The 14,294-nt window shown below is 45.9% G+C and overlaps 1 protein-coding gene across 3 annotated transcripts in view; it reads left to right on the top strand.

The window, feature by feature from the left end:
• Nucleotides 1-9,017, top strand: part of PRRX1 (paired related homeobox 1) — a 74,277-nt gene extending 65,260 nt beyond the window's left edge. Inside the window, exons 4-5 of one of the 3 annotated variants that reach the window (XM_039881621.1) lie at nucleotides 1,424-1,495; nucleotides 7,002-9,017. In XM_039881621.1, the coding sequence (XP_039737555.1) occupies nucleotides 1,424-1,478 (55 nt within the window). In that variant the 3' untranslated portion in view covers nucleotides 1,479-1,495; nucleotides 7,002-9,017. Of the gene's footprint in view, nucleotides 1-1,423; nucleotides 1,496-3,063; nucleotides 4,890-7,001 lie in introns of those variants that run through there. The other 2 variants (XM_039881622.1, XM_039881623.1) reach the window with 2 other exon arrangements.
• Nucleotides 9,018-14,294: the final 5,277 nt, after the last annotated feature.

The following is a 14,294-nucleotide window of genomic DNA, read 5'->3' as shown; positions in this document are numbered from 1 at the left end:
TTTGGAACCAAAATACTTCATGATTTCACATTTCGAAGCCTGGTAGGAAATATAAGCCTTGTTCAGAAAATATAAAAGAAAAACAAGCGATGAAAAGCAGAGGAAACGGTAGACCTTTCGTGTTCTGGAAAATGGACTCGCTCTCTGTCGGTACCATCGTGTCGAGTTAGCTGACTCACAGCGACATTCATTAAAAGGCATTTCTCTTGGTTAACCCTTGGAACGCTCCTGTGTGCTAGCTCTGTCCTCGCTCTGGTTTCAAAGAAGAGACCAAACGCTTGCCCAAGTGTAAGCCTGCGGCAGGCAGATTAGACCAGAGCTCGCCATCCCCATTTCCGCCCAGCACGTTAGCGCACACGGCCGCCTTTTCATTCAGATGAACCCTTACGATACATTGGAAATAGTAAACAGGATAAGACTGGGGAGCTACGTAAACACGCCCTTTTGATTCGGGCTCTGTCTCGAGCAGTGAGGCAGGCCTGCAGCTGGGCCCCACCTCCTGAGGCGTGTGGATTTCCCCCGGGATGACCGATGTGGCTTGGTCATGCCACCCAGGATGGTGAGTGGACGGCTTTGCCAAACAGGGCAGTCTGCTGACTTCCACGGCTCTCTCCTGGAAGGGGAGAGAAAACCGAGGCTCGAAGCAATTGTGGTCAGAGTTACGGGATGGGACATGGCCAACGCAGGTTTTCTCTGGGTGTCTTTTACACCCAGAGTGGTGGCTGCATCATTTACCATCCAAACCAGGACACCTTTGAGAGCGAAAGGCTTGAACGACAGGCAGCAAACTGGGATCGTCCCTGGCAAACTGGGACATCCGGTTCAGGCTATTTTTAGCACACCATGACCCCCGTTCATGTCAGAGGCGATGACGGCAGGCAGGCACCTGGGTTTCAAGAAGGAGCAAAGCCTTCCCCAGCACAGACCCCCCGTCCTGCCAGGTGTCTTCTTTATCTGCCCGTAGCCAGTGGATGGCAGCTCGTTGGTGGCACACACACCCACTGCTTAGCTCAGGACTGTTTGCCCGAGGTGAGCGAAGGCTCACACCAGCACCAGCGTCTTCACGACCCACTGCCTTATAGGGCGCTGCCTCCTGGGCAGCGCCCATTAACCAAGTCTGGACTTCTGACTGTTATTTTAGAAACATTCTAGAAACCTTTCCCCAGAGATGCCCTTTCCTGTGCGAGACAGGGAGAGACGGGCTGGCTCTGCAGTCTTAGTCTGGAGGCCCATTTCCAGGGGGAGGGCTGGGCTTCAAAGAAGACGAGGGACAAGTGAGAGGGAGGCCAGCCGTCCTTGTCCTCCCCCCCGCCCCCCAACCTCCTCCTCCTGCTCCCCGCCTCCGATCGATCGTGGTCACGCTGCTGCCCGACTCTGCTGAACGCATTTGGCTCATTTCTCCCTTTCACACTTTCAAAAATAGATCCTCGTCCCTCCCAAGATGTTGTTTACACGAGGGGCTTCATAACGGATTCTAACGGAAGACACTGAAAAGGTAACTTGTCAGAGGGGGAAGGGGGTGGCCGCTGGGGGCAGGGTGTAAGTGGGAAACAAGCGCATTCAAGCAAGCGGGGCTCGCAGTCCTAGACGCGAGAGCAGACAGGTCCACGAGCGGGGAGTGGCCCCGGAAACCAGCCGCGGCTGCGACACGATGTGTCTGTGAAGTTAGCGGTCGCCTGAGAGCCCAGAGCAGGGGCGCATGGATCACCCAGATCCTGTCACAGCGCAGACTCGGCTTCCTAAGTCTGGGCGGGACTTGGGATCTGCGTCTCTAACGTGCTCTCACGTGCCACCAAGCTGGTGACACTTGCCGCATATTTTGATGAGTGAGGCTTTTAGGTGACGGTAGAGATTGGGGCGGAGGTCGGAAGAACTATGTTCTCGTCCTGGCTCCTGGTGCCCCTCGGGCCAGTTGGATCATCCATCTCTTAAGTCACCTGGTCCCTAAGACTGAACTAGTCAGTTTTCCTATCACATACCTCCTAGGGGCATTTGGAACCGATAGGTGAGCAATGTGCGTTCCAAAATAAGAAATACAAAAATCATTGAGACAATAAAAGCAATGCAAAGCTTCGTATCTAAAACATCCGTAGAAAGAAACAGTAAAAATGGCAGAAGCACCCCTGAACGCACAGAGCAAACCGAAGGCTTACCGATGAACTGCCGGCCAGTGTGTCCGCTTTAAGAGCTGAATACACGTTTAAAGAAAAAAAACTTCCGAGCTTTAAAAACAGAAGTTAGAAACGATTATTTGAATCACAAAAGGTCGCTTTCAAAAGATTCATGGGGTTTCTCTTTAAAAGGAAATTTTCCTAGGAAAACTCACACTGAAGTTTCTCCTCCCTGGTTCTCGAACCAACAAAAGAACGAACCTAAGACAGAGGCCCGCGGCCTCCAGGCGTCACAGAGTCGCAAACCTCGCTCTGCAGCGTTTGGAAAAATCCAGAGCTGGGAACCCCTAGGGTCCAGGAGGCACTGAGACTTCTCAGGCTGACAGATCTGTCATGGGAGTGGAGTTTCCAACAGTTTGTCATCGTTTGTCCAAAAGGGCCAAATAGGAAACAAAATTAGAGTTGCAAAGTGAGTCAGGTGTTATCATTCCCCACGCCCCCACCTTTCTCCCCAACCGTTTCGTAGTCTGTGGGACTTACGCCAGGGGTGCGTGACCAAGGGTGGGTGACCAGGAGTGGGTGACCGGAAAGCGGAGGGCCAGATGTCCGTACGTTTCCTGGCTTTAAAGTCGGACCATGTACAGCGTTTGCCATGGTTCCTTGGTGTTTGGCGGTGACGTTAACGCATTCTTCCTCACGACATTTCGGGGTAGGTCCAGATTATCAGGGATGACGTGTCCCCTGTGAAAAGCGAACCCTAACCCGGCCGGAGGCGAGCATTCTGCCGGCTGTGGCTGCGCTCCATCTGTTAGGCAGCTCCAGATAAGGTCAGGGAAAAACTTCAGGCTGACTTCGCTGTGCCAGCTCTGTGCAGGCCTCACTGTAGAAGTGCCGAAGTGGCAGGTGAGATTCGAGTTTTCCCTCTAATTCTTCGGTGTCTTTCATTCGGCAGTGTGGATTCTTGGTCATGGACGCAAAGAACTTTACATTCTTAAAAACGAAACGGAGATGTCGCTTTGGCCAAACTCTATGAACCCGGTCCCCAGACTCATGTCGGCCTCCTGTTAGGGGACTAGGTGGGCCTTACTCCTGAACAAGACCGGGCGGCAGGATGTCCGGGTGTCAGGCAGCCGGCTCCTCGGTGTTATCACGTGCTCAGTCTACACAGATCACTTAGTTTCAATCTCACCTTTTTTATCCCAGGAAGCTTAATCCTGCATAGCAAGAAGCGATCGCTTTATAGGGCTTGGATGCCCTGTAAACTTGGTTGAAAACCAAGTTTTCTGTCTTGTGAGAAAACATTTTGGAGTTCTCTTTCTTTTCCTAACACGGAGCTTTAGAAGTTTTGATGACATTGGAAACAGGTGGTCAGGAACGATCTGACTGGCAGCCACTCAAGGGGCTCTCTTGCATCTGTTGTCACTTTTGCAAGTGGGTCCTCTCCATCGTACTTCTAATGCCGTTTTTAAAGCACGACTAAGCCGACTAAGCTGCCCTTGGAGTACTCAGTCACTAGCTCTTGTCTTTTCTGTCCTGTACCAAGTCTCGCTTGTCACCGGTGTGTCAAAGGACGGATTCCTGCTTGCCTACATGGCACTTATAGTTCAAGTAGACTAACTAGACTCATGTCAAACTACTCGTAATTATTTAGTCTGCGCTCAAATCTCACTGTAGTCTCTACTCGCAGAGTTAGATAGTCTAAACATTTGTTAAGAGGCTGTAAATTAGACTCTCTTCTTTATTTTACTTCTTATGGGGTCAATTAGATCAATTTTTGAAAGTTTTTAACTTTCCTGAACATTTATCAAGTGAAAACGTTATCACGTACTAAGCAAAACTCACTTGTGAATATCCACTGCTTTTTCACCTTCATGCTCACTGGCTTGAGGCCACCTACAAGTCAGGGCCTCACTAATACAGCGGTGTCCTGATAACCCACTGGATGCTGTTCTCAATCCGGAAACAGCCTGCCATTTAAGGGAAAATATCTCAGACAAAACCCAATCTCCTGTGCAAAATGGAACCCACAGTGGGTCAACATTCATCTCATTTGGGATGTTAATATCTGGCCTGCCCTGGAGAGAGTAGCTCAGTATTTCTAAGAAACGCGTCACCATATTAAGTCTTCAGACGAGAACATCAGATGGTATTAGAAAGCTATGCAGTACGTACAGCAAAAGTGGTTCTCTGATAGATAACAATGAAATCGCAACTATAGTGGACGTTTCTAGAAAATAATAACAGTATTTTCAGCAAACCATGTCTTCGATGTTCTAATTCCCTTTTTCTGCTAAGGAAAATGGACCACACCTTTGATCATCAGATAAAGGAGAGAATCTCTATTAAATAGGACTTTGCTTGTCTAGAATCTCAAAGGATAGAAAACATATCCCTCAGAAAATCAGGCCAAGTACTTAAAAGCACAATGCTCCATGACAGTCACTATTAGTTATTAGAGAATTTTTTTCGTTAAGTCATTCACTGTCCTTCTCAGTACTTAACAAATAATACAGATAACTCACAATTCCAGCTTCTCTCCTCTGCATTTAAATGATACTATGCACCCTCTTCAGGGCTTAATTCTCTTTTCTTACCTACTTGGATCTTTGATTTCTTTGAAATCTTAGATTTCAGTGTATCCTAGAAATTTCTTGAATATATGGGATTTATGGATTCACATGTATTTCTGGTAGGGCCTGGAATGGAAGTATGCAATTCGTATAAGCATTAAATGATTATATGTATGTGGATTTGAAAAATAAATGAAATTTCTTGGTATATTATTTTTAAAAACTCATTTTATTTTAATGGGTTGTTCTGGTCATTTATCCCCTAATTGAAATCTACCTTAACTGGGGACTCTTTCTTTCTCTGTCTTTGGTAGACAGTGGTAGATGTGACGGTATATTCTAAAGTCTAACTAACATTAATATTCATTCATTTTTTTCCTGTTAAAAGATATTTTTGATGGATGTGAGACTATATCATCATCAGCCTCTGCCTTTGTCATGTACCTTCTGATTTTGTTCATTCTATTAAGATACCAAAATTAATAAGAAGGACTAATTCCTAAATATCTAAGCATACTGGTAAAATAGTTTAAGAAATCATTATTTGTAGCAGGATGACAGAGAAAAATGACATTGAGCTGGAATCTGTTTAATCATATTGTATCTAGATATTTCTCAGTTATTCATCTATTCATTTAAATACTTTCTTGAATGCCAAATACCTGGCGGCTACGAGGTTAACTCTACGTGGGGAGGCAGTGGAGACCGAGGCAGACGTGGTGTCTGATATGTGGAGCCTGAGGAGCTGAATGAAATAGGTGCCAGGAGGAGAAGTACAGGGTGCTCTAGGAGAACCTGACTTTGTGTAGACGGTTAAGATTATCTATCTAGAAATGAGTAAGACGGAAGCAGGCAAAAACGCAGCAGAAGCACGTAGGAATCTTCTGGAACCCTTCCGAGGCTGCTTCTGCCATATGACACACACGCACACACAAGCACACTCACGAACACACACATGCACACACACACATGCACACACACACACACACACACACACACATTTAAAGATTTTAAATTAAGGATGTGTATTTCTGGAAAGACCTGGTGATCTGGGACTAATTATATTTCTTTAAGCTAATTTTCCTGGGTTAATTACTAGTAACTGAGCTGAAATAGGCTATTGTGGGTCTTCACATCGTGACTGTGTGGTGTCCCAAATAAGTATTAGTAATATGGTTTCCCTATTTGTAGAGTAGCTTTAGTTTTCTCTCTTTCTGGTCTGTCACTTGATCCCCAGAACCGCAAACTCCTGTGTGGCTGACAAAAGTACATCGGAATGCAGGCAATGTCATTCCATTTATAAGTCTATCTCATTTCAGCCCCCCGTTGCAAAGGATTTTGCTAATCTTAGAAACAACTAGAAACATTTTCACTTAATTAAAATGAGTTCCCTTTTAACCGTTTATATAAAGTAATGCATAATTTGCATCCAAGTCTAAGAAACCATTACTTTTTCCTTTAAAAGAAATGCATGGATGCAATTAACAGTAAACCATCAATTACAAATTTCTGCCCAGTGGTGTTCCTAGGTCTTAATTACAGTTCTGACAATGAAAAACAGAACTTCAGGTTTTTCTCAGCGGTGTGGACATTTGGGAACAGGTCAGGAATCCTGAAACTGAAGCCTTTGCCAATTTATCTGGGAGATTTGACCGTTTCCAAAAGAAATGGTCCCAAAGGCGGGGTACAGAGCTACTCGAGCACTTCTGAGAAGTTACAAGATCAGGGCCGTTCGGGACGGAGCCTCTCGATCTGGCAGCGCTTGGTGCTGTCGACCACTGAAGGAAGAACAGCAGAAAAGTTACCTTGGGACGTTTAGCTGGTTCTTCAAATACACGACTTAATATGGTATCTACTGAGTATCCAAAATGTGTTAGCATTAAAGTCGGCTTCCGAGAGTGAGGGAGGCAAAACGCTTCTCTCTCAACGTCCCCTTCTCTCCTCAGTGCTCCCCCCGCCCCCAGGGACCAGGCAGGAAGAGGGATTAAGTAGTTTTAATTGGTCATCTGATGAAACACCTGCCGTTCTGCATAAGCAGCTTTCTTCTCTCACCCCAGAAATAAATCATTACTCACTGTCCCCAACACAGCAAATTACCCGTCCCTTGCCTCGTTCCCCTCCCGCTGCTTTCCCTGCCCTTGAAAACATGGCCACCCTTCCTCCAGCGCCTTAGACCCAGAGTCTGGGGCCGGAAGGGACCCCGGGGGTCGCCCGGGCCAGCCACCTGCCCCCGCCCGCCCCCATCCTCAGAGATGCATCCATCTGGGCCACAGACTTGCAGCTTCGTGAAACTAATGCCTGTTGTCCTTTGTCCCCGCAGTGCCATGGCTACTTACTCTGCCACATGTGCCAACAGTGGCCCTGCACAGGGCGTCAACATGGCCAACAGCATTGCCAACCTGAGACTGAAGGCCAAGGAGTATAGTTTACAGAGGAGCCAGGTGCCGACAGTCAACTGAGGAAAAAATAATTAAACAGGCCTAAGAAGAAACCAAAACCCATAAGACACCTATCCTGTTCTGTCATTTCTTCATCTGCCGGAAAATAATGATAACGATAATAATAATAAAAACAAACCAAACACAGAACTAAAATATTGGGACCATGGCAGAGAAAAGCAGGAGAGGAGCCAAACGAACGTTAGTTGACAAATGTTCCTCCTTCTCGGGCGCCAGCACCACCTGCTTCTGTGCGTTCATTGTGTTTCCCCTTCTGTTCCTGTGCTTTTTGCTTCATATACTCCGAGCTTCTCCAGTCAGGTGCAGCCCACTCACTCCCATGATCGCATGGGTTCTAAAAAAATCTACAGCAGCCAAAGAAACGGAGTATACATATATATATTCAGAATATACATATATTCTATACATATGCATATTCTGAATAACTGTCCGAATAATCTCCTCATTGACTTGTTTAAACCTCAGTGCCTTACCCTGTCCTTCTTCCCAGTTCTCTGTATAGAAGGCTCTAGGAACTTCTAAAAAGCCAGTCTTTCTGAAGAATCTGTGCCAGACATGACTTCCTTTCTCGCTGTCTCCATCTCTGTTGGTCATGGTAAGGTTTTGCCATCAGCTTCCCTGGGAAAAAAAAAAAAAAAAACCATCGTGTACAACACCTGGTCACTGGCCCGTCTGATCCAGTGGGACTGGCTGTGTCCGGCTACTTCTAAGCTCTGGGTCTAAGCTCTAAACTATAGATAATATCACCATCACCCTCCACCCCCATCCAAACAATCAGCTATCTTAAGTTAAAGATATTTGTTGTTTTTGAATGATTTGCTGTCATGCGCTATTTGATAGAAGTAATATTTTTCACTTGAGAGAGGGAGAGAAATTTCTCTCGGAAAACAAAGACTGAGTTGTGAAAGGCATGGCCTCCATCTCTTTGGTGCCTTAATGGTCGTCAGACGCACACTTATATATAGACTGTATATATTGATATATTATATATATGATATTCTTGCGAGCTTGATTTGCAGTTTCTCAGACGCTACAAAAAGCGAATTTCACGCCGTCACCACTGCCCTTATCACTACAGCGATGAGACTTTTTACTGGGGACCTTGCTTCCTTTCTTACTCGACACAGAGTGATTGTTAGGGCAGCTGTTTGAGAACAGGGCTCATTTTCACATGAGGGCTTTACATAAATTAGAAACTATTTGAGGCTTATGAGAATGCCCTTGACTCTGGAGCCTGAGCCCCGGTGGAATCCCCGATCTATCACGGGAATCACACTTAGAGAGAGGAGGAAAAGCCATTTGGTCGCCTGCCCTTTCTCCCCTCAACAGGAATCCGAAAGACACATGTTTTAATGGAATATTTTAAAGGTTTGTCTAAATTTCAAAAGAGGCAATTATGGGCTACTTTTTAATTTCCTAATATTTTGAAATAAAGTTCAGTGGCCAGGGCTGGGAGACCTTTCTTGTCTCTTTCTCTTTGTTTCCAGCTGTGCTTTTGTAATTTGTCAGTTGGACTTGACCAAACCACATTGCCACGCGGTGCCTCAGTTTACCCTCTTTGTAAAATGGGTTTAACGATCCCTCCCTACCTCACAGGGGTGTTGTGAGGATCGATTCATTTGCTCCTTTGTTCTTTCCTGTATTCTCTGTATGTCCAGCACTTTTTTGCCACGGGAGGAAAGGGACTATAAAAGCATTCGATGTCAATGGGAGGGTCCGGTACCTGGAAACCTAGTTTTCTAGCGAGGAAATGCTACCTTGCTGTAAATACTTATAACCTTGCATTTGGTTTATATTTACAGACCTCTGAGAAATCACATCATTTGACCAAAGAATCATTTTAAGGCACACAGAGCAGAAAAAAAAAAAAAAAAAAATCTCGCCATACTTTCATCCTGACCAGCTTGGTTCTAATCATTTTAGTTAATAGGTGATTAAATGGCTTTAGATCGATTCTGGCCCAATCTGCCAAACCTTGAGCGACAGGCAAGGGATTTGGGGTGTAAGATGCACTTTCAGTTCCTGTTTGTTATTTCCCTGGCATACCAGATCGAGCTCACAAACGGCCACCGACCCGCAAATGTATTGCAAATGTCAATTCTGTGCTTCTTTCAGGAACATGAAGGAAGCCCATTTTATGCGTTTTGCTTTCATCCACTGATTCCCTGTTCTTTTCACCTACGATTCAAACATTTCTTACTGAATGGTTCACGTGGGCTGGTGAACAACACACGTGACTTGCTCGCTGAAGGGTCCCTGGACTAAGTCTCTGTCTTACTGGCTGCTGTGGATTGCTGCATCTCAGACAAACCATGAGCCCCAACAGACGAAACCTTCCTTGTGAAGTGAGTGCAGTCTAAGGAATTGGGAAACATCTGGTAGAAGATTTGGGTTATAGAGCAAGAAACAGAAATTACACATGAACAGAGTTTGCTAAGGGTTAGCGCTGGGAAGTCTTAGGAGAGGGAGTCGGAAATTGTCACATGAAACAATGTCACTTGAGGGTTTCATCCTGACATCCATTTTCAGTGGTGAACAGAAAAGCCTGACCCCATAACCCGAATGCTAGGTGAATCTGGGCAATTTCCTCCAGTGCCTGAGCAAGTGACGTCTGGGAACACCTCAGAGTAACTCGTGCGAACTGGCCACAGGACCTTGGCATTGTTGGTGAATGTAGACCACAGGCACCTATTATCTAAGCACTTGATCAAAAATATACCCGTGGTACAAGCACTCATTTATTACTGACTTAAAATAAGTAGAAGTTTGATAGGTGGTTTGCAGGAGTAAGTAGCCCTCTGGGTTCCAAGCCGGCCATCGACAAAGGGCCTCGGGACCAGAGTTCAAAGGCGGACCCCGTTCCTCACCATCACCATACGCAGATACAGATGAATACATGCAAATGTCTGCTTGTGTCCCCAACCCCTCCCACACACGATGCTGATTTGTGGGGTGCATGGCAGGTTAAATGGAACCAGAAGAGGTGACCGAATAAAAAAGGGAATGACGTTTAGGGTATAAAGATCTCATAAGAAATGTAATATGTAAATTATATCTTGCTTTATGATGTAAAATATACATTGTTTGCGCTAGAATAGAAATGATTTCTTTTCAATAAAAAGAAAGAAGGAAATTGCCTGTTGTCGATCGTCATATACAGTGGCGTCTGCCCATGCTTTTCTCCTTGAACTTCAGACACAGACCTGCTAGGATCTGAGATTACATTCAGAGGAGAGTGAAGGTAAGAGAGATTTGTAAACGAGAGAACTTTTACCAGAGTGCGACATATTATTTCCTAAAAAGGAAAATAACTTCTTGTTCCTCAAAAGCGAAGTCAATGGTGGGTGGGGGGAAGAGGGGACAATTATTAGTACAACAGAGAAGTGTAGAATGAAATTTTTATGAGCGTTTAGCTATTTTCACCCACATCTTTACCATCCACAATATCAGATATGCAAAAAGATACCAGATCAAATACAGCCTTTTATTTTAGAATAAAGAAATAATGAAGTAAAGTTTCTTAAGTACCTACTGGGCATAGCATTGGCTGTGTGGTATTTGGGGCAGGGGACAGAAAACCCAAACTGGGGGGACACAGGTTCTGTTTTCTTACCAATTACAATCTGATGTGAAAGGCAACTCCAGCATGAACAAGTAGATGCCACCATTCAAGGCCAATTCACAAGTGTCAAACGATTGGAGCAGACGGCCTGGAGTGGGCGGGGCTTTCACAGAGGGGCTGGGACTGGAGTCTCATCGGCCAGGAGTCTGGCGGGAGAAGAGGAGGCGGCGGTCTTTCAAGTGGAGGCGCGGAGAAGGGACGAGGGCGGTGGTCCGGGAATGGGGAATTCGTGTTCAGGGACCGTGGCTAATGGGATGAAGAGCTAACTTTGCAGCAGAGTGGAAGAAAACACTGGAAACTGAGGTAGAGCCTTCATCCTGCAGGGTACTGTGTGTCTGATCAAGGAGTTTGGACTTTTCCTCAAGCCACAGAGATCCACTGAAAGTTATTAAGCGGGGGGGAAAAAGAAAGTCAAAAAAATACTACTTTAGCAGAATTTTGTGGTCGAAGAATGAGATAAATTAGAGCAGAACAGGAACCGGAAGCGGAAGAACAGAGAGAAGGGAAACAAAATAAAAGGATGAGTAGCAAACAATTTGCAAGGAAACAATCAACAGGATTTCATGGCGGGGAAAAGCGAAGGGCACCCACGCTAACCTGGGTTTGAAATTTGGGGACTAGGAGAATGAATCACTGACAAAAAACAACAGAAACAGGAGAGGCCCCGTTACAGGAGATGATCACTGCAGTTCGAGTTATATTATCAAATTTAGAAACAGAAATCTCAGTATCTAGTAAGCGAAGGTATGAAAGTGGAGCCAGGCATCACGGGTGAGGATGCGGATGGGGATTCGGGATTCATCTTTCAGGAGGTGGCACCTCGCGGTCCGAGAGTGCGTGAGTTCTTCGCGAAGACAGCGAGTCACTGTGACTCTACTAATTATTTAGATAAATGACTTTCGCAAGTAGCTTAGCCCCGGGAAGAAGCCCGGACTCTGAAGAACAGCTGTGGCGGGGAAGGGCTACCGAAGGCCGTTTCCAAGGAGCTGATAAAGAAAAGGGAGGCGAACCCGCCCGTTTGTTACCCCAGAGCTAAGAAAAGAGAAATTTTCAAAAACAAGGGAATGATGAATATATTCAAATGCTGTAGAGTGGACCAATTAATGGGGGGTGGAGGAAAGGCCAGTAGAATAGAGATTTTCTTGAGTACAACTTACTAGAGTCCCGAGGCCGGGGATGGGGGCAGGTGGAGTCTGGGAGTCCTGTAGCACAAAGCTAACGTGGCCGGCAACTCTACACGGGAATTTCAGGGGACACGGGATGTGCCGGGAACAGCATGGACCCTGGAGCCGTCCCTGCCTAGTTACCGGCGTGCAGTGCAGTCTTGGGAAGTGCTTACCCCCGACGAACCCTTCTCCTCCTTTTGTAAAATGACATCTAAGCTATGGATTTGTGGGGGATTAACTGAGACGACGGACAGGAAGCGTTAACGTGAGCTCGAGTCACATCGTGGATTTCTTTTGCTTTCACGCTCTCGAGGGACAACTGAGACACCGTGGGACGAGTCCTGGGGTGCAGGTCAGGAGGTCCAGGCTCCCTCTGTGGCATCGCAGAGGAAAGAATTCAAGGAAGAGGGAGGCGGAGGAGGAAACGTGCAGGAAAGCAAAGAGAGGGTGCATAGGGTGCGTGGGACGTTCCTGCTCCCACGGGGGTGGGGTACACCAGATGTTCTTCCTGTTGCCTAGCTACTCTGTAACTTGAGGAATTTTTCTTTTTATTTATTTGTTTGTTTGTTTGTTTGTTTGTTTTGGCTTAGATTAAAAAAAAATTGGCACTCAGAGTTCGGAAGCCCCTTTCCCCACCCTGGGAATGCTACGGAACAGTGACTAGGGACCCTGCCCTTACCCCACTGTCCTGACCTCAGGTTCATGCTCGGGCTGACCTCGTGCTGACCTATGAGGCCGAGGCAGATGGCGGAACGTACTGGACTGCACTGTACCCAGCAATAACACAGTGTATCGTATAACGATACGTTTGATGGTCTCAGGCGCAGGTTCGGGCCAGCCCACGCTCAGGCCCGCTCCGGCCCAAGTAAGGCAAAGCGTCTGGGCTTCCTGAACACAGAGGTCCCCCTCATTCACTTACACGCTGTGACCCATAACTGTGCGGGGTCTCGGGCTGTGGACAGGTGCCCTTTGACCCGTCTTGGAAAATGTGCTGTGCGTGGATGGTGCTGGCTTCCTTAAGAAGCCCTTAGAGAAGTGAGTCCGGCTTGATTGACTATAGGAAGGTCTGTGGTCTTTTGGTCGATCCAAGCCCCCTGCTGAAGTTTATTCAGTCTTATTTGGCTTTGCTTCCCCAAAAACTATTGAATTGGTGTGTTGAGGCAGAGAGACAGAGAGACAGAGAGACAGACAGAGAGAATATGGCCACGGGAGAACAAAATGTGTTCATTATGCCCCTTTAAATTGGCAGGATTAGTAAACTGGTAGGTTAGGATATTCTAAAGTACTTATTCACCTTCATTTTGGGGAAGCCTTTTAAAAATTAGGAAACTTATTATGGCAGGGCTTCTGTACTCGTCTACTCGGTGGCTTTGTCGAAGTTAGAAAATTGAAAGTGTCCAAGAGGATTTTTGAGTAAGTTTCTCATTTTTCAACAGGAAAAAAAAAATAATAGAGAAATCTGAGCTAGATGATGACGTAGAACAGCTGGATATAATTTTTGACTGGCTGAATAACCACGTCCGAAGATTGTCTTTGTTCATTAGCGTACTTCGGGGCTTTGCTGTAGGTCTCCCATGCTCCATATGATAATCAATTACTTCGGCAAAGATAAAAAATGTTACGCTTATCAAAATTTCAAATGATCCAAGCCTCAGAAGAATAGCTAAAGTACTTGAATCACAGGATTCATTTCAAGATGGTCCTCATTTTATATGTAATTTGTATAATAGGTTAGTGTGGACTCCTACTTTCAAGAGGATAAAAAATCTACATAAAGCAACATCCTTCGCTCGTCTAATTTCCACTGTGATCCCACTAGAATAGCTAAAATTAAAGGGATTGTCAATCCTAACTGCTGGTGGGGACGTGGAGCGACAGGACACCTGGCGTGTCGTTGGTGGAAATGAAAAATAAGATCATCACTTTGGAGAATGGTTTGTCAGTTTCTTCTCAAGCCGAAAATACAGCTACCACGAGACCAAGAAATTCTACGAGACATTTATCTGCAAGAAAGGAAAACATGTGTCTACATAAAGATCTACACCCAAATCTCGACAGCCCAAATGGAAACAACCTAAATGTCCACAACAGGCAAATGAATAAACTACACGTGTGTTACGTGCAACAGCATCGACGAGGAGCAAAAATGAGGAGCAAAAGCCTTATGTCGGATGCAAGGAGACAGAGACAAAAAGGGGTATCTGCTGGACTCCATTACAGGAGGCTCCAGGAAAGACAAATCTAATCTGTATGAATGGAAATGCAGTGGGTCGCCTGGGGCTGGTGGTGGGAGGGCTGATTGCAAAGGTTACAAGGGATCTTTCTGAGGTGATGAAACTTCTCTAAGTTGACTGGGGTATGATTAC

The sequence above is a fragment of the Pteropus medius genome, unplaced genomic scaffold, assembly GCF_902729225.1.
Source record: "Pteropus medius unplaced genomic scaffold, Ma_sr-lr_union100, whole genome shotgun sequence".
NCBI lineage: Eukaryota > Metazoa > Chordata > Mammalia > Chiroptera > Pteropodidae > Pteropus > Pteropus medius.
This window is presented reverse-complemented; position numbering and strand designations above follow the sequence as displayed.